Source organism: Arvicanthis niloticus, chromosome 30, assembly GCF_011762505.2.
Source record: "Arvicanthis niloticus isolate mArvNil1 chromosome 30, mArvNil1.pat.X, whole genome shotgun sequence".
NCBI classification, from domain to species: Eukaryota; Metazoa; Chordata; class Mammalia; order Rodentia; family Muridae; genus Arvicanthis; species Arvicanthis niloticus.
Window position 1 is genome coordinate 16,496,923 of NC_133438.1, and position 21,183 is coordinate 16,518,105.

Consider the following 21,183-nt stretch of genomic DNA (forward strand, 5'->3'; position numbering starts at 1 on the left):
AGAGGAAATTCTTGCAGACACTCCATTCCCTTTTAGTAACATCCCTTGGTTATAGGGACAGCTTCCAACCAGTGGAGTGATTTCAGAAACATTTCAGTAGAATTGGGACAGCTTTAGTCCGTCACCCCCTGCTGCCTGGACAGCTGCCTTCCAGGAAGTCCTTGCCTAATGTGAAAGGCCATGCGAAGTTCCCCACGGGTAGCCTCAGTTCCCTGGGAGTTAGTGCCATGATCTTGGGCAGTCTGGGATCACCTGGTCCCAGGGCAGCCGCATGCAATTTTGCCAGGACCTTCTGAGGAGCCAAAGTTTCTAGCTGTATGGCTTTCTTGGCGATAATGTCTTCCATCTGGCAGGATTTCACAGATCCCAGAGTGCCTTGGTATCAATTACTTTCTTAATTCTAACGGAGTTTGGATAACTCCTGCTGGAGGCCCGATTCTATTCCCCTGACAGAGGAAGCACGGGAGCAAAGGTTCTTCCAATCAAGGACCCTTTAAAGGCCCAGGCTTGGGAAGGGGTGGGGACTGCCCTTTCTCCCCCACCCTTGGGCGGTGGCAGGGCAGAGCTGGGGAGGACTGTCTCCTCCTCTTTCCCCCGCAGCTGCTCACTTCAGCTGGGAAGACCGGAGACAGCAACTTCGTGGGCTCGGGAGGAGTGGATCTGCTCCGGCCAGGATGCCTGCGGCCGCTGGGATCCTCCTGCTCCTGCTCTTGGGGACGCTCGGAGGCTCCCAGACTCAGCGGCCACAACAGAGGCGACAGTCCCCAGCGCATCAACAGAGAGGTACAGTCCTAGGCGCCCTTTCCCGGGCGCTGCTCCTATCTGGCTTCAACTAGTGAGAAAGAGTCGCTGGCTGGGGACCACTTTCTTTCTTTTCTTTAGAGCATGCTCTTCCAGGCACAAGGGACTGAAATCCTCTCGCAAGTTCAAAGATCCCCGAGAGAGAGTGGTGCAGGAGAATTACCTCCAGCTGAAGTGACACCAAATTCAGGCTCACTAAATCCTGGAAACCGGTTTACGGAAAAACTATTAAAGTTCCCAAGGCAGACTTTTTCTTTTCTTTTCTTTTCTTTTCTTTTCTTTTCTTTTCTTTTCTTTTCTTTTCTTTTCTTTTCTTTTCTTCTCTTCTCTTCTCTTCTCTTCTCTTCTCTTCTCTTCTCTTCTCTTCTTTTCTTTTCTTCTTTTTCTTTTCGTTCCGTTCCTTTCCCTTTCCCTTTCCCTTTCCCTTTCCTTTCCTTTCCTTTCTTTTCTTTTTTTCCAATTGAGAGAAAACGTTTCATCAAATTAGATTTTGTTTCTGCAGAGAAAAGCTCCCCTGAGCTGTAATTGGGTTTATCTTAGAACTTTGAGTTAAGTAAAATTTTTTTTTTTTAACTTTAAGGATAGTGTTTTCAATTATTTACGTAAAGTAGTTTAGTATGTGGCTAACACCTCCATTCACATTTGTGAAACCTCCTCACCTCCTCTCGCTAAAACTATAGACTAGACTTGGTGTATTCTCGGACTTCAACGGTCACAAACACATCTCAGGGCCTTTGAGGAACAACTGTATTCAATACAGCTAAATTATTCTTATCAGAGCATCCCGTTGCTTATGTGCATGTCTTTCTGAAAAACTTGGGAGTCTTTGAACAACTATCAGAGTTTTTGCACGTTGCAGAACCGAGAAACATAATTTGTAACACGTTCCTCCAGCAAGCATTTCCTAAAGCTGAAAAACCCGAATCAAAATATTTCAGAAATATGTTAGCTTTGTTTCAAAGGATTTATCCTCAAAAGTGAAGAATCTAGGGGGAAAAGCTTTAGAACGTTGGATGAGGCTAAATCTGATAGAGTTTTGAAATATGATTTTTTTCTTTTTTTCTTTTTTAGTTAACTGGAACCAGGCCATGTTAAAAGTTCTCATGTTTGTTCTTGTTCTAATCCAGCACTTTGCTCAAGACTGTTTGTGAGGACGTAACAGATAGCATAGGCTCCCCACCATAATCTTTGATTATGCTTCCTAGAATAAGAATGACTCCCAGTTTCTCCAGATAGCCTTCTATTTTTGCAGAGGTGAAATGGGGTCAGTGTGGTACAAATAATAGAATTACTGAGACTGTGCTTAGGGGGAAATGTCCTTGGCAGTTGGTTTGAAAAAAAAAATGCTACATTTAACTTTTGTCCTTTCTTCAGCTGTGATTAACAGTAGGTGGTACTTTACTTCTGCTGGGTAGTCAGGAGAGATGGGCTAGGTCTTTGTATTCTTTCCACTTGGAATAAAGCCAACACTTTGATTCTGGAGTGTTGTACCCTACTGAGTTCCTGAGAATTCTCTCTGCACATTCATGCGTGTGTTCTCCCCCTGTGCTCTCTTTTTACATTGATTGATTGACTGACTGACTGACTGACTGATTGATTGATTGATTGATTGATTTGTAGTGGGGGTACACACATGATGTGGTGAATGTGTGTGGTCAAAGATCAGTTTGGAAAAGTCAGAACTCATTTCACAGTCTGGGTTCTGGGTAGAAACATCATGTCATTAAGCCTTGGCAAATACCCTTAGTCAAGGAGCCATCTCCTCTCTCCTCCTGGGCTCTGTTACTGTCTTTACTATAGTCATTTGCAGTGTATTTGGAGAGTGGGTCTAGGATAAGTGATTTAAATTTATTAATCATAAAAGGTGTATTTAAAATACATTTTATGATGGCTTAAATTAGTGTAGTGCCTTATAATTTAATGTGCTTATACAGAAGTCATACACCCTTGGATCACAAGATCTACTTTCATCTTCTGTAATTATTATTCCCACAGGGCTAATTACTCCTAAGGTTTGGAGTAATAGCCATGGAAGTTCCCATAACTTATGGGAATATTGTTGTTTTCAGAAACGGAAAGTGCACCCAATAGAGTTCATGCTCACATTCCGCTTTCTTGGGGCCATGGTCTCTTTTCTTTCCGTTTAGAAGGTTGTTTCCCCTTCAATATGGTATATCAATAAGAATCACTGAATATGCTTTGACAAAAAATATTTTCTTGGCTGACATCAACTTCTCTGGTTTTGATTGTGTGTACCAGCAACGACCTTCATATTTTGGCACTAACTGTCTCCCTTATAGATCAATGCCCGTTTACTAAGGATGTTGATTTGCTCTGATTTAGACTGTGGAATACAGTGGTTATCAACCTATAGATTATGACTCCTTTAGAGGGGTGAACAAACCTTTCACAGGAGTTGCCCAAGACCATTGGAAAACAGATATTTACATTATCATTCATAACAGTAGCAAACTTACAATTTTGAAATAGCAACAAAAATAGTTTTATGGTTGAGGGTCACTTTAACATGGGGATCTGTATTAAAGGGTCACAGAATTAAGAAGGCTGAGAGCCACCGCTGCAAAAAAGAATTAGAAAGCTAACAAATTTTATTTATTTGCCTATCATTTTTCTTGAGAATATTGAATAGTCACTAAGATTTAGTGTGAATATCATTGATTCAATAGGTTTGAATTGTTAAAGAAAAGGTTTCACTCTCCTATTAATAGCAACAAAATAGAGTGATTGAGTTACAGTGAATTTACCTTTTAGCACAGCAGAAAATAAAATGCTGTCTGAAGTTCACACGATTAATATCTACAAGTGGAAATATAATGATATGTGATCTGCAATCGAGGGAAACCAGTTTCGCAAGAATATTGTACAATGAGTGAGATCAGTCTGGTAGTAAGATAGTTTTCCTCTGTTCCCCTGTCTTGATGTGCTGTTTAAGTTACCAGAAGGCCAGTTAGTTTGAAGTTGACCTGTTTGTCTACATTTGGGTGATGAATACCAGGTCCAGAAATTTCAGAAGTCTCCACTTCATAGAATCTGTATGAAATTCATTTATTATTCATATACAGATGCTAATTGATTCATTCTCTTCTGGGAATGTACTATGCCCATTATCTGTACAGGAATGAGGATGAAAATACCAGTGTGAATTGCAGCAGTTTCTGTGTGAATACGTAGTATGGAACTGCAGCAGAAAAGTCAACTTTCATATGTCCATAGGAGCAGACAAGGTTAGCACAGTGGAGTCTCCAACGGACAGATCCACAGGCAGGGGAACTGTAGTCAAGGATTTGAAAAGATGTTCACAGGAGGAACAGCCCAAGGGAAGACTTTATTGAAGAAGATGGAGGAGGAGAAGGAGAAAGAGGATGAAGAGAAGAAGGAGGGGGAAGAAGGGAGAAGAGGAGGAGGTAGAGGAAGGGAAAGAAGGAAAAGGAAGGGGAGGGGGAAATGGGAAGGAGAAGGGGGTACAGGGAAGAGGAAGAACAAGGAGGAAAGAAATAAAAGGTCAGCAGGAGGATGGTGAGGGGAATGAAGAGGAGAAGAAGAAGAAAAAGGAGAAAGGGAAGGGAATATTAAAAAAAAATACTTCACACTTTGAGAGACTAATCTATAGAAAGGATCTACAGAGCCTTTCTGAATTGGATCCACAGAAGAATATGAGAAGTTGAAAGGCTTTAGTTTAAAATGGGAATCCTCTCTGTCTGCCATGTTGCCCTTAACAATCATTGTGAACAGTTCAGCAGCAGCTGGGTGGCCCCGACTTCTGACATGTCCACATGGTGGTAAGATGTCCAGCATGCCAAGTGTGCCCTAGGATATCATGCTATGTGGAGAGGAAGTTACAGCATGTGATGTCTCCAGTTCTGTTTCAGTTCCAACATTCTGGAATTACAATCTATTGTTTTTGGAGTGAACACTCATTTTCCAATATCTGGGTTCTTAAAAATGTCAACAAAATGTTAAGTGTGTTTAAATGTGTATTTAGATGTCTTCTGGAATTTAAATATTTAAAATAAAAACATATTTAAAATAAAAACATATTTGGGACAAATGTTGCTCATTTTTGGCAAACATACTTAAACATTTATTAAGGAATTTCAACATCACTAACAATTGAATGATTTTATAACATTGTGTGTCATAAAGTGTGAGAACAGTTTATAAATGACCTAAGATATTGTCATGGGGTTTATTGTGGTCATAAACTCAAAATTATTTTTTAACCTTTGTTTTGCTACATTTATGATTGATACCTTTTTACTGTCCACTGACCTAATAGTTTTGCAAAGCTTCTTTATAACATATAAAATTGAGAATAAGAACATAATCAAACCAGCTATGATTTATATAGTAGAGCTAACAAAGTTGATATGAATACTTTAAATTTCATCTGTTAGTTCATGGAGATTTCTGTGTGGCATCTAAGGTTTTTGTATCCAGGGATATCATGTAAAGTGCTGAATTGCATCTATTTCAAGAATGCTGGTCATTAAGAAGTAAAAATTGGTTTCAGTGTATCTGGTTTTATGTGAAGGTCCTTTATTCACTTGGACTTGAGCTTTGTACAAAGAGATAAGAATGGATTGATTTGCATTCTTCTACATGCTAACCTCCAGTTGAACCAGCACTATTTGTTGAAAATGCTGTCCTTTTTCCACTGGATGGTTTTAGCTCCTTTGTCAAAGATCAAGTGACCATAGGGGTGTGGGTTCATTTCTGGATCTTCAGTTCTATTCCATTGATCTTCCTGTCTGTCTCTGTACCAATACCATGTAGTATTTATCACTATTGCTCTGTAGTACAGTTTGAGGTCAGGGATGGTGATTCCCCCAGAAGTTCTTTTATTGTTGAGAATAGTTCTCACTATCCTGGGTTTTTTGTTATTCCAAATGAATTGTCAAATTGCTCTTTCTATCTCTGTGAAGAATTGATTTGGAATTTTGATAGGGATTGCATTGAATCTGTAGATTGCTTTTGGCAAGATGGCCATTTTTACTAAATTAATCCTGCTGATCCAGGAGCCTGGGAGATCTTTCCATCTTCTGAGATCTTCTTCTATTTCTTTCTTCACAGATTTGAAGTTCTTGTCATAAAGATCTTTCACTTGCTTGGTTAGATTCACTCCAAGATATTTTATATTATTTGTGACTAATGTGTCATTTTCCTAATTTCTTTCTCAGCCTGTTTATCCTTTGAGTAGAGGAAGGCTACTGATTTGTTTGAGTTGATTTTATATCCAGCCACTTTGCTGAAGTTGTTTATCAGGTTTATGTGTTCTCTAGTGGAAGTTTTAGGGTCACTTAAGTATAGTATTATATCATCTGCAAATAGTGAAATTTTGACTTCTTCCTTTCCTATTTGTATCCCTTTGACTTCCTTTTGTTGTCTAATTGCTCTGGCTAGGACTTGCAGTACTATATTGAATAGGAAGGGTGAGAGTGGGCAGCCTTGTCTAGTTCCTGATGTTCATAGCAGCCTTATTTATAACAGCCAGAATCTGGAAAGAACCCACATATCCTTCAACAGAGAAATGGATACAAAAAATGTGGTACAGTTACACAATGGAGTATTACTCAGCTATTAAAAATAATGAATTCGAGAAATTCTTAGGTAAATGGATGGAACTAGAAAATATCATCCTGAGTGAGGTAACCCAATCACAAAAGAACACACATGGTATTTACTCACTGATAAGTGGATATTAGCCCAAAAGCTTGGAATAGCCAGACTCAACTCACAGACCACATGAAGCTCATGAAGAAGGAAGACCAAGTGTGGATGCCTCAGTCCTACTTAGAAGGAGTAACAAAATACTCAAGGGAGCAAACATGGAGACAATGTATGGGACAGAAACTGAAGGAGGGGCCATCTGAAGACCATTCCACCTGGGTCTTCATCCCATGTGCAGTCAACAAAGGTAGACACTGATGTAGATGTCAGGAAGTGCATGCTGACAAGAGCCTGATATAGCTGTCTCCTTAGAGGTCTGCCAGAGTCTGACATATTCAGAGGCAGATGCTCACAGATAACCACTGATCTGATCAAGGGTTTCCAAATGGAGAAGTTAGAGAGAAGACTGAAGGAGCTGAAAGTGTTGGTGGTCCCATGAGGAGAACAACAATACCAACCAACTAGAGCTCCCCAGGGTCTAAAGCACCAGCCTGAGAGCACATAGGAAGGGACCCATGGCTCCAGCTGTATATGTAGGGGAGGATGGCCTTGTTGGGCATAGGTGGGAGAGGAGATCTTTGGTCTCATGAAGGCTAAACACAGAATAGGTGGGGGAATTTGAGGGTGGGGAGGTGGGAGTTGGGGGGGCTAGGTGGGGGCATAGAAGCAGGAGGAGGGGGGATGAGATAGGAGGTTCCTGGGTGGTGGTGGGGAATGGAATAAGGGGATAAAATCTGAAATGTAAATATAATATCCAATAAAAAATTAAAAAAAGAAGTAAAACCTGGGTATGCTTTTACAGTTCAGTTTCAGCTCACTTCCTTAAATATAATTCAGCTGACACCTTTACCTATGGTCATTGTAAAGCCCAACTAGGTAACCCAAAGATGAGTGAGTGACTGCCATGAGTGACTGCTTTGGGGAAAGCGATGTCATCTTTTATGGGAGGGATTAAGTAGGAGGAATTTTAGAACAGAAGAGTGGGGAGATGGCTCTGTGAGAGAAGTGTTAGATGTATGCCATGAAGATCTGATTTCAAATCACCACTACCTCATAAAACCCAGGAATGCTGGCAATTGTTTATAACCCCAGTTCATGTAGCTGGAGAAGTGAAGATGGACTCCAGGTTTACCGGGGGACCTTTTCTCAGAAGTAAGATGAAAACCAGTGAAGGAAGACATTGGCATTGATCTCTGGCTACCACCAGAGCACATATATGATTGTAACATACATATGTACAAAATACAATTCCCCAACTCCCACATTTTTTTTCTGGGATAGTTTCTACTATTCTACAATAGCTACAAATAAAAAAGTTTGTTTGATGTTACAGAGACTTCAGTTTTATTCATCAGAGTAAAGCACTAGTGCTTAATAGTCCTTTCAAGCATCTAGTAAATACCAACTTGCCTTTGACAGTTAATGTGCTTCGCTTCTACAATTAAAACACTACTTCTTTGGGTGCAAATAAACATAATAGGACCTACTGTGCACAGGTAGACTGTGTAACATATCTCATACATTTCTTCATACTCTATGTTAAGATCCTAAGACCACACACCTGTCCACAATGAAAGTAGAGTACCTAGTAAAGTCAAAAGAATGGCAACAACCTTAATCTGGACCATACACTGCAACATCAGTTGGGTAGTTGGCTGTTTAAGTTATAGTAAAAATGATGTACCACATTGTGCTTAATTCACGTCAGAGTAGTTCTCTAGTCAGCAGAGTTCTACTTTGCTTTTGAGCCAGGTAGAAAGATTTCCAAGTAGAGAGGAATTATCATCATCATCATCACCATCACCATCATCATCATCATCCCAGGTCACCTGCCAAGCTTGCAGGTCTTAATTTAGCAGGTCTTAGTTTAGAGGCTAATCAGCTTGCTATTGCTCTCAGATATTATTCTCCTTTTAATCCAAAAGATAGAAGATTAGGATTTAAGCATACTTACAATTTTTAAATGTGGTAGGAAGCAGATACCTTGCTTAGAATCCCAGGTTTGGTGAATAAAAAAAATACAGGATGGAAATTAGAGGAAAACCAAAAACTGATTAGTGCAAAATTCTTGTCAAGGTTGTTGTATATCAAAAAGACACAAGACAACAAATCTTCATCCCTGTGGACCTTATATTGGCATAGACATGGGGTGACATGGATATGGTGAATATATAATGAAGTAACAAAGTCACACATAAAAGCAGAATACAGTTGATGATAAACACGAGGCCCTGGAAGAGAAGGGAGATTGACTACTATTGTAAATGAATTGGGAAGGATTGACCTCATGTCATGAAGAAGCTCAACTTGAGCAAATGCTGGTAGCTAGAGTAGAATGTCATGGCAGATATTTGGTAGAAGTGGACTCTGCAAGCAGGAAGCAGAGTTGACTGGGCCACATTAGGAGGTTCAGAGAAGTACATGAGCTAAATCACACAGTATCAGCCATTGTAAGTAACTGGTTTTATAGCTTAAGAACATGAACTCGATCATGGAGTATAGACCATTGTAAATATCTCGTTTGATAGTCTGAGTGGGATAGAAAAGTACAGGCTTTAATCACAGTTAATAAATGAAAGAAATACTACTTACATCATTTCTCATGTAGACACAGGTCACCGGGACTAGACCCATTCATTCCTTGTCCTGCATGTTCTGCGCATGGAGGATATTAAGTGATTTCACGTTGTAGAACATTCTCCATCAAAATGCTTCTTGCTATGAAACTCAGACACCTGGTCTGACATTTTCTTCATTTAGTCAACAATACTGTCTCACAATTCAAAGCATATCGGTGACTACCTCCATAAATGCTTTTATGCAAGAAACATCTGCAACTATCTTTACATTCTGCCACTGTTTTCAGAAATACACTGGAAGCTCCTAAGGGTAATTTCCACTTGTATTCACTTTAAAACAAAAGTAAGGTATTTTCAGTCCCACATATATTCATCTGTGCTTTGGAGTTCCCTTTGCTATTATCCATTTCAATATCAAAGCTAAACTTTAGATATCATTGTTAAAGTGACAGAAAGATACATTCGTCTGTTGACCTTTTTATGAAATAAACTTTGAAACATTGCCTATCTTATGAACAGAAGTTTATTCTCTGTTCTGTTTTGGTTTTTATAAATACTTTAAGAATCATTGTAAATCTTAACAGTGACCTTTGGGCCAAAGTAATGCAATTTGGGCATGATTTAATTCTGTCATTGGAGACAGAAGTTACATGAAGAAAATTGCTTAGCTTTTCCCTTGAGGCCTTCTTCTTTTTTATTCTCCTTTAGCCTCCTGCTTGAGAATAAAATATGGTAGTTGAAAGAGATGATTTTAGCGTTACAATTTTAAGAAGTCATAGGCGGAAAATTTCACTAACATCTCCCCTAGTAAAGGGCACTGATATTTACGAAGATGCTACTGAGACAATCTGAATTTACATGGCAAATTAAAGGTAAAAGCTTGTCAAATATACATAACATAGATTAATCCCCCCCCCAAATCCTATTTCTTAGTGGTTTTGTTTTTTGATGTGAGGCTTCATGTATCCCGACTTGTCTTAAAAATTCTATATAACCAAATTGGCTTGGAATTTCCGATGCTCCACCTCCACAGCTCAGGTGCAGGGCTCACATGTTGGTGCCACCACACACCCCGTTGCATTATCTTGAATGAAGATAATGCAAAGGCTCTGACCATCAGGGCCTTGTACATGTTAACAAGGGTTCTGGTGCTGAGTTATACTCAACTTTGAATATAAACTTTAATATGGAGAGTATATTTTTTGCTATATTTTTATTTGGAGACATGCCATTTAGTTAAGGATCATGAAGTGAATTCTATTGGTGGGTCATTGCTCAGGACACCACAAGAAGCTTGATCTATCTCAAAGAGCAAGCTAATCACGCAAAGTCTGAATCAGGAACACTCTTGGAGAGCGATGGTGCATGGCACTTAGGCACAGAACCTTGTGTGATGCTGCAATGTTTCCCCATATATGTCCTTTCAGCTGACTCTGAGCTGCAGGTCTCCCCAAGGCTCCCCATTTAACTGCTCCTGGATGCCAGATGGCTTAATATGGTCTAATAGTATTTAGTGGATTTTGTGCATTTGCATAATACTTACACAATGTGGGTGTCTAGTGAGTTAATATAATTATTCTCATCTTGTAGAGGGAAAGGAATGTCGTTCTCCAGTCTGTCAAGGACAAAGAACAATCCTAGTATAATTTTAGTCTTAGAAGTTCAGTTTTGTTCTTCTGATTTTATGAATTCTAAGTCCTCACCCCCTTTTGAGTTTTAGATGTTTGTGTTTTATAATATACCTTAAAAATGATGTTTTCCTCTCTGAATTATGTAATAACTAGAAAACAGAGTCACTAGACTGTACTCATTAGTGGATATCTTCATGTAAACTACATATGCTACATAAAACCATGTGAAAATATAAACATACATATTAACTAAAACTATGTATCAATTTAACAATCTATTAAATTTGAATCCCTAAATCTTTAAGGCTTAGATACTATAAGAAAGTATTAATTGTTTTTTATTGGCTTTTCTGAAATTACTTCTGCAGGTTTCAAGCAATCGTATTCACCATGAAATGAATTAAAACACTTGATTTGTAAATGCCAGTGAATGAAAGAATAAGAGTAAAAACATATCAGAGAAGGGTTAGTCTAAAGCTTTCTACTAAAGAGAAGGAAAAACTGCCAACTTCATAAAAATATTGAGACTGCTCCTTGGAGATGACTTAGTAAAGACAATATGTCAGTTGCCTTTATTTCTGCTGCATGGGCATGCGTACATATCTTAAGTGTCACTATCTGCACTTTACTGTGATAGAGTCTTTCATTAGTACGTTTAGTATATTTAATATATTATCTATTGACTTATGGTCTCTTAATGCATTAGAGTTTTCTAATTTATTAAAAAAAACATAATCTCTATAGAATATATATTTTTGTCTTTCCCCCAAGTCCTAATAAGTGTCACAATACCTAGCCTCATTAACTGATGTGTCTTTTGCAATGATTAAGTAAGGCTTAGCTTATGAAGGAAAACACAAATAAATACATTTTATCATGATGGTAAGACCTTGTCTCAGTTACCTGTCAGGAGACTTTGTAAAACACTAAGCATATGTCAGAATCTAGCAGTTCCTCAATAATATGAATTAGTCTAAAGGCTGGTATGGTACCAAGAAATTCTCTCACTCTATTCTCAACACTGTGGCTGACCAAATTCACCAAAGACAATTTAGAAAAGAAATTTGGTTTTGTACTTGAGGAAAGAAATGTATGAATTCAAATATAATTAGAATTTCTACTGTTGTAGTCTGAACTTTGTATCTCAGCCTGTAATAATTACTTTGTACTGCAAGTCTCCTGATACTTTCAATTTTCACACCCATTCCCATGTTTTAGAAATAACTCCGGGAGAAGCAGTATGGACCTGGAAGATGACAATAATTAAATTGATGGAGATGTCACTACTTAACTAATATCAAAATTTTGATAGATAAAGGTTGTCCTATTAGTATTATAATCACACTAGAAAATGTACGTGAAAGTGATTGGTAGTGGATCAGTGACTATTCTTCTTACTTTTTTCTTTTAGCATTAGGCTCAACAATAATGTTTTTAGCACACATGAGTATAATTTTGCTTATAAATACAAAACACTCTAAAATACTTCTTGTGTATGTCCAAAACTATCTCACTGTAGGGGTGCTGAAAAATTTTGTCAGGGTTACCCTGGTCAGCATGTGAGATAACAGGACACACAAGCATCTATAATTAACTAATCTTTATGTTACTAACTTGCTGTGAGAAGTGATTTGAAACAGACAACACCAGGCAGATATTTTGAATACTTTTTTGACCCTATTTCCTTCAGTTAAAGGGTGATTGTTGGTTTTCAGTATCTCTGTTTTAGATACTTGCTAATGAAGTATTAGTAAAGCCCTTAATAGAATGCTGTAATAGAATGATGTATCTAGAAAAATACATCACAGTGTTTTGTAAAGGTTAGTTATTATTCTTAGCCTATAAAGTATATATCCTTGCATGGTGAGATGGAAAAAAAATGTATACTGTAGAAAATATCTCACTGTAGTTTCTTTATATTAATTTTTGCCAAAGAGAAAAGGCAAATTGATACGAGAAAAAAACCTTTAAATTTAGCTATCCCATATTTACTAGTTCTGTAAATCACTCCAGACACATTTTATGTATAGGTGATGATATGTTTTATAATTAAGCAAACATTCTTTTCCCCTTTTTGTCATATAGTCTTTATTATGTTGTGATATAGTCTTTCTATTCTAATTTTAATCAGAACTTCACTTTAAATTAAAAATAGTTTTTTATACAAGAAGTTCTGATTATGGCTTCCACTCCCTCCAACTTCTCCCAGATCATCTCCACATCTTCATCCATTCAAATCCACACCTTTTCTTGTTTTTAATCATTAAAAAATAGGGATCGTAAAATAATAACTATAAAATTAGATAAAATTAGAACAGAAAAACCAAAATAATATAAAACAAACAGAAAAAAAGAACCAAAGAAAATCATAAGAAATAGATACAAATTCAGAGACACAAATATTCACATACACAGAAATCCAATAAAAACAAAATTGAAAACCATAATACAGCACCCAAAAACTTGTAAGGTACACAAAATCAAAAACTAACCAAACAAAAAACATAAACCACATATACTATGAGATCAAACAAAACAAAAATTATCAAAGGTATTTGTGTTGTGTGTTTGTGTGTGTGTTTGTGTGTGTGTTTGTGTGTGTTAGCTACATAATTTTGGGTATGGGGCCTGCCATTAACAGTATAGTTTGTAGATACAAGTGTAGTTTGTATATGCAGTAAGACTCCAATGGAGAAACCAATCTTTCTTTGTGAGCAGTTTCAAGCTAAAGATAGCTTTTGTTTTAGGGATGAAGGCTTGTGTTCAGTACTTGTGTTTCCTCTCAATCCTGGGACCTCATCTGACTTACACCTGTGCAGGCCCTGTGTATACTGTCACAATCTCTGTGAGTTCATAGGTATGTAAGTGCTGTCGTTTCTACAAATCCATGTTTCTTTGCTGTCTCATCCTCACTGTCTGTTCCAATGTCTCTGCCTTCTCTTCCAGAGCTCTCTGAGCCCTGAGGGGAGAGATTTGATGGAAACATCCCATTTAGAAATGTGTTTGCTCTATTCTGATGTACTGCATCCAGATGTATTTGTTCCCATCTGGGCAGGAAGAAGCTCCTCTGAAGATGGTTAAGCAAGACACTGACCAGTTTCTTTAGCAAACTGTTGGGGGCCGACTTTTAGCAGAAAGCAGCTATCAGCTTTGCAGCCATCTTGAGCCATATACCCTGACATGAGACTTGGATTACAATAGCCTACAACAGCTGAGCACACTCTGATAATCTTGGTTTAGATACCTTGAGATTAAAGGTGCGTGAGATTAAAGGTGTGTGAGATTAAAGGTGTGTGACTTAAGAGTATGACTTAGAAGTATAGAGATCAGAGTTAGAGACAAGACCTAAGGGCATGATTAAAGGTGTAACTTAGAGGCGTGGCTTAGAAGTAAGACATATAAAAGGCAGAGACAGAACAGATCAGAATCAGACATTAGGGAGACACAGAAGAGAGAAGGAGACACTTCTGAGAGTACAACTTGGAGTACAACTTGGAGTAGGAATTAGACATTAGGTAGCAGGCACTTGGAAGAGAACTTGGAAGAAGTAACTTGGAACTTGGAGGCACTAGGGACTAGGCACTAGGAACTCAAGACTTAGGACTTAGACTGAAGAATAAACGGGATTGAATTACACTCTGTCTGGTCTGCATTCTTCGAGTCCATCCTCACTCTTGCCCTTGCTGAACCCCGACCCTCGGACCGGAGCGGCAGCTTGGGCCGGGATACAGTGGCTGCCCAAACGTGGGTTGGCCTGGGCCTCAACATTTTGCTTGGGCCGCGACATTTTTTGGCCACCCCAACGTGGGACCAGCAAACAGTAGTTGGTTTTCCCTAGGTCTGTAGCCTACATAGTGTCAAGCGCATGGCAGCCTGAGCATGCTCAGCAATGGTTTCATCTCAAGGACTCTTTGGTTACTACCACAATATCTATACTGCTATGCATCAGCATATCTTGTAGGCAAGACATCATCGTATACAGAAGGATTTCTAATTGACTTGGTGTTTACCTTTCTCTTCTGGTAGAAGACAGAGCACTTTCTAGTACCATGAATAGCAGTCAGTAGGTAAAGGCTTGAGGTAGGCACCAGCTTGGCTTATCTGTCTTCAGTGAGGTGGGTAGGTATTGTCTTCAGCAATGGGAATTTAACACCAGTTTGCGGAGACTAAACTATAGCCTTGGCCATAACTTGGATCATTATGGGGGTTTTCATAGGACTCTTTTGGCCATCAACTTGATTAGGTATAAGCCATTTCAGTTACTGAAGGTTTCATTTGGGGGCAAGGGATGTCTTACTAGAGTTTTGTCTCCGCTGTTATTTGGTGATTTCATTTAGATTTCTTCCATATATGTATAGATTTTTAAGAAGATTCTACTATAATAGCTTTCCATATGACCCTCACATGTAGATGGGAAAAAAGTTTTGCCTTAGGTTAGCTGAAATAACAGATAAGTTTGAATCTGTCCATTAATTATAATGTGATCTCAATGTACTTACAAATATTGTGAACTTCATTACTCCCTTGAATATAATAATGTTTTCTTACTTGTATACTGCATTCTTGGGTGTGTATATGTTTATTATTCTTCTATTTATTAGTATGTAGAAATCCTACTTTACACTTGCCTTTTTGTCTTTATTTTTTTAAAGTTGATATTTAAAAATCAATTGTATCTTACATAAGACTAACTACTTCTCATATTTTTGTTTGGCTTGCACAAAATATCCCTTTTCAATCTTTAATTTTTACTTTATGTATATGTCTTTACTGAGTGAGTTTCTGGTAGGCAGTATACTGTTTGCTGGGTTTTTTCTTTTTTTTTAGCCTTTTGTTTGATGAATTTAGTCTTCCATATTACAATTTTTTTGGGTGAGAATTTAATTCTGCAACGTCATTAATTGTTAATTATTTTCTGTTCCTTTCATTTATTTTTATTCTCACCTCTCATTATTTCTTTTTGACTAATTTCTTTGTTACTGTTTTTACTGTAGTTACTAGAATTTATTCTTTTATTTTTCTTTGGAATAGCTGCTTATAAGCTATTCTAAAGAGTTTTATTCTTTCATGTGTTTTCATGATGTTATTACTTGTCTTTTACTTATGAACACGCTTTAAACCTTCCCTTTAGTGCTAGTAGGCTCATGATTATTTTCTTCAGATTTACTTGTCCTGGAGTGTTATTCCTAAATAATTTCACTATGTAAAATCCCTTTCTCAGACTGTTGACAAAACCTTGCGATAAAATATACTTTTTATAACACATCGGGGCGAAGGGTATCATCCCATTGGCCCTTTTATGATGCCGTTTGAGCTTAAATTCTAATAGTGAGATTCCTATTTGATAGAACCTTTAGTTCTAGAACTATAATTTTGTATCAGAAATCTAGCTCGTGTGAGTGTTAAACATGCACGTCTTGAAATTAGATTTTATGGAAGCCAAGCTCTAGAATCATACTTTGTGGTTGAGTGATGTTGAGTGAATTATTCTGCTTCTTTCAAGCATTGTCTCTATCTTTAAAATTGTGCTAATATTAATAGCTTTTTAGTCTAGTCATAAGATTACAAGAAATCAGGGGCTTGCTTCATATAAGAAGAGAATGATGGCACCATGATTTAATGTCTTTCCTTAGTGTGTTGTTAGGGTTTTGACTTAAGACAGAACTAGCCTGTTTGGTTATAATTTTCATTCCTTAGAGGTAATGATCTGCTGGTCTAAGTCTTAACTACACTACTCTGTTTCAGCTGATTGTGGTGGTATCTACTTCATGTCACCACTTGGTTGTTTACTTGGCATCTCCAAAGAAACTTTTCAAGCACTAACTTTAAGTACTCTGTGTTCCTGTATTTCCTTTCAGTCTAGCTTTCCTCAGCATGGAAAATAACACCACTACACACCTACTGAATAAAATCGGACTTTTTTTCCCCTTTGCCTCTCATCTGAATCACAATTACTTCAGTCACTATACAAGCAAAGGTCACTTCCTGGATCCCACACATGGTTTTCCTTGCTGCAGTCTGCATCGAAGTGCTCTTCCCTCACTTCTGAGGCACAACAGCTGCTCTTTCAGTCTTTCCTTTGCCCAATTTATAATCCATTTCCCATGGCACAACCAGAGTGAGCTCTGAAAGGAGCAAATCATATTAGATCTGCCTCCTCCTAAAGTGTCCACAGAATTCCACATTGATGAAATAAAAGCTTCATGGTTTACCAAGTTATCTGTGAGAGGGCCCCTATGTCTTTTCTGATGTCAAACTATTCTGTTGTTATTATTATTATTTTCCAGTAGCAGTGAGGACATTTTTCTATTGTTCAAGTTTGCCAAGCTTCTATTCCATTCAATTGCATCCCACTGCATCCCACTGCATCCCACTGCATTCCACTGCATTCCACTGCATTTCACTCATACTTCCCTCAGCATGGCTTCCTCTTAATATTTCATCTCCTCCAAGAACTTTTCTGTGCATTAGTTTAAATTAGCTCTCATTGTGGACTTATCTTCCAGTTATACACTCTTTGGACAACTTAATATTTATTTAGAATGACTTTATTTCTTACTTTCTATCTGTTTTCTGTTAGAATGCAAAGTCTAGATGAACCTTCATCTCCAGAGCCCAGGGGATGCTGTGCATCAATACTTCTTATGTTAAAAAGAGCTTTGTTTAGTCTCTTCTGAATATAATTCCATGAGCTAAGTCAGCATTGGATTCATACATGTAAAGAATTTCTTGCTTATGATTCCCAGTTATGTAATGTAAAATACTAGTTTATTCATATTCTGACTCAACCATAATAGTCTCTTATAGAAAGTTAGAAGGGTTTCTAGTCAATTAGTTTTCTTCCATGGTTTCAGTATTTTAACAAATAGAAAATAATCTCACAAATTTATAATGATAAAACTTTAGTTGTTTACTTATTCATTTTAAAGAGTTTATCTCTAGCTTAGTGTGACATATTAGATGCTCCAAAAGAAAAAAGTGTAGCAACTATGTGAATAATTCAGTCTTTTTTGTTCTACCCAAAAGCTTTTCTTTCCATTTTATTTTCCCTGAGGTTTGCTATCTGGATTGAAAAGCCTCAAACTCAGGAGACCCTTACTCAAAGCTCAGGAAATCATGGCCACCCAAAAATCACAAGACACTGTATTGGATGCAATCAGCAGAGGTTTATTGGGGAGAGTTGGCTAGCCAAGGTCAAACTGCTCGTCCACACAGGAACAAAGTTTGAAAAAGGCCAGCAAGCTGAGGGGCTTTTTTTTATAGCATGGGGTGGGGAAAGGGAGGAATTTTCACGCAGTTACACATGATTGGTTACATTTTCGCGCAGTTACACATGATTGGTTGTTTTACAAATTTTGAACACCAGCAGGCTGTAACACTGGGAAAACCTCAAGGGGGCGGGTTAACCAAGAACAGTGGAAAGTTAGCTGGTTCTTGGAACCACCCAGATGATTTGCATCTTTCTCTGTGGTCAGGAATGTGTCTTCTTGCTTTGGGACTTCCCCACCCTGAGGCTTGAGGAATGTTACTCTTCCCTGAATGTATCCCAGGGCAGTAAAGGCCTGAAATCTTACATCCAGTTCCGCTTTCTGGAACCTGCACTCTTTCTGCTCAGGTCTAAGGGCAAAGAAAAAGCCTGCATATATTTCACAAAATGGTCTTTATAATTTTTCACTCTACAGGCTGAGTTTATTTAACATATAAATTTCCATAAATATGCATGTATAAGCAGTTATAAGAGATCAGTATCAGTACTACTCATGTGATAAGTACTTTAGAAACTGAGGCTACCTTAAATCTTGCTTCTTGGCTTACCTGTTTTTCTTCAGACATTTCATCGAGAGTTAAAAAGCCTTTAAGTTTTGGATGAGAAATGAAGATTTCTTGGCTTAATCAGGACCATTAGGTGTTTGAAACCCTTTTGGATAAGAATGGCAATTCATCAGACCATAATACTCACTTAAGATTTGAATTGAAGAGCCAGAAAGTAATAATTTACACAGATTGACTTGATTGGCATGTTTTTATTTTTCATTGTTTTTTCTCAAATATCATAGAATATTTTCCCCCAAAACCCAGAAAACAAAAACAATTTCTTTTTTCTTTCTTTCTTTCTTTCTTTCTTTCTTTCTTTCTTTCTTTCTTTCTTTCTTTCTTCTCTTTCTTTCTTTCTTTTTCTTCTTTCTTTCTTTCTTTCTTTCTTTCTTTCTTTCTTTCTTTCTTCTCTTTCTTTCTTTCCTTTTCTTTCTTTCTTTCTTCTCTTTCTTTCTTTCCTTTTCTTTCTTTCTTTCTTTCTTTCTTTCTTTCTTTCTTTCTTTCTTTCTTTCTTTCTTTTTTTTTGAGACAAGGTTTCTCTGTATAGCTCTGGCTGTCCTGGAACTCACTCTGTAGACCAGGCTAGCCTCAAACTCAGAAATCTCCCTGCTTCTGCCTCCCAAGTGCTGGGATTGAAGGTGTCCACCACCACTGTCCAGAAAACAGTTTCTTAAAGTCTCCACAGAACTGAAGAACATGTAGTGCCCGGAACATACCTTTAGCTGTGGTCTCTTTCTTGTAATTCAAAACAATCAAATTGGGTGACTTATGCAGAATGAATAAAAGATTTGAAACTGATGGTTGAACTTTGTTATCAGAGTACTTGCCTAGCTTGCAGGAGACCATGGTTTTAATACATACCACCACATAAAACTAGATGTTGGGGTACATGTGTGTAATACAAGGACTACAGGAGATAGAGGCAGGTGCATCTGAGTTCAAGAACAGGCTTGGAAATTGCATCCCAGCCTTGAATTTATGAGACGTTTTCTGTAATAAGAAGCAATAAGTAAGCTTTAAAAATGTATTCTCCCCATAATCAAAGGTTATCAGCTAGACATGGTGCCCTCACTTCTTAATTGTTTGCTGTTACTCAGCATATGCCAAAGTGATTATCCACTAGAATACTTAAGCCATAAAACCAACCATTGTTATCTGATAAACGCCCTTCTCTGGAGCATGCTTCCTCCTCCTCCTCCACTTTTGAAATAAGGCTTCAGCATCATTTTCTCCATATTCTGTTGGTGACATTGCATTTGTCTGACTGTGCCTGCCATGTTAGCACTGTGACCGTAATGCATGGCATAAAATTCTTGATCGTTTTATATATTTGTATTTGCTTTCAAGCTCTCTTTTAGCTGAGCTATTTAAGTCAACTATATTCATGAATTTACATCTTTAGTTTACTTAATTATTGTATTTATGTGCTGAGAGTGTACCTCAAAATTATGTGCTTTTTCTAAACTAATTGAACTTTTTTTGTCATTAAATTCTAAGCTCGCTAAGTTTAGGCAACAGTTTTTTTCTTTTTTAAAAAATTGGTTATTTTATTTATTTACATTTAAAATGTTATCTTCCCCTTCCCAGTTTCACCTCTACAAGCCCCTTATCTCCTCCTTCCTCTCCCTGCCTCTCTGAGGGTGCTTCCTCATCTGCTCAACCTCTCCCTCCTCAGCACCCTAGTGTTCCCCTATCCTGGATCATCAAGCCTCCACAGGACCAAGGGTCTCCCCTCCCAGTGATGCCAGATAAGGCAGTCCTCTGCTACATATCCAGCTGGAGTCATGGGTACTACCCGTGTACTATTTGGTTGGTGGTTTAGTCCTTGGGAACTCTGGGGGGTCTGGCTGGTTGATATTGTTGTTCTTCATATTAGATTGTAAAGCCCTTCAGCTCCTACTGTTTTTGCCCTAACTTCCCCCTCAGGCTCCCATGCTCAGTCAAATGCTTGGCTTTGTATACCTGCATCTGTATTGGTCTGGCTCTGGCAGAGCCTCTCAGGGCTTCTGTCAGTAAGCACTTCTTAGCATCAGCAATAGTGTCTGGGTTTGGTCTCATCAGATGGGATGGATCCCTAGGTGGGGCAGTCTTTGGAGTGGAAAAATTTAAATACAACAAAAAGTCACATCTTTTAAAATTATTGATTATTATTGTGTATGTGTGTGCATACCATATGTGGGTACATGTCAGGAGCCATAATGGGACAAGCTAATAATTAGCAGGTGACCATCCTGAAATGGCTTGCCTTGGATTATTATATAATCTGAGACAAGTGAGCCCATATTCATCAAGGCTGTAAGGGACTTATTTTAGGAAAGATTCCTGCTATTAATATACTTTTCCTATTATTATTAAACATATGTAACAATCACTAAGCAATAGCACACCCTTTTGGAGCAGATCTCTGCAGATCCAGTACATCCAAGATGTACTGTCTTGTAGTGATGCTATAGAGACTAATAGATGACTTCTTAAGTCTGAATGATGATCCTATAAGAATTCCTAAAATTATATCAATGATTATTAAGCTCTTTTATAGTGGGACTGCTATTAGGTCCCTTTCTGATAGTGAAAACTCCAATGAGAACTCTGCCAGTCTCCCAAGTGTCATCAGGTATTTGCTCTTAGATAGTAACCAGATTTTCTTTCTACTACTCAGAGACATTCCA

General features: G+C 37.9%; 1 protein-coding gene across 2 annotated transcripts in view; it reads left to right on the plus strand.

The window, feature by feature from the left end:
* Nucleotides 1-588: 588 nt before the first annotated feature.
* Lama2 (laminin subunit alpha 2) overlaps nucleotides 589-21,183 on the plus strand; it is a 572,138-nt gene continuing 551,543 nt past the window's right edge. For both annotated transcript variants that reach the window (XM_076927972.1, XM_076927973.1), the window contains exon 1: nucleotides 589-783. In XM_076927972.1, coding sequence (XP_076784087.1) covers nucleotides 675-783 — 109 coding nt within the window. In that variant the 5' untranslated portion in view covers nucleotides 589-674. The remainder of the gene's footprint in view (nucleotides 784-21,183) is intronic.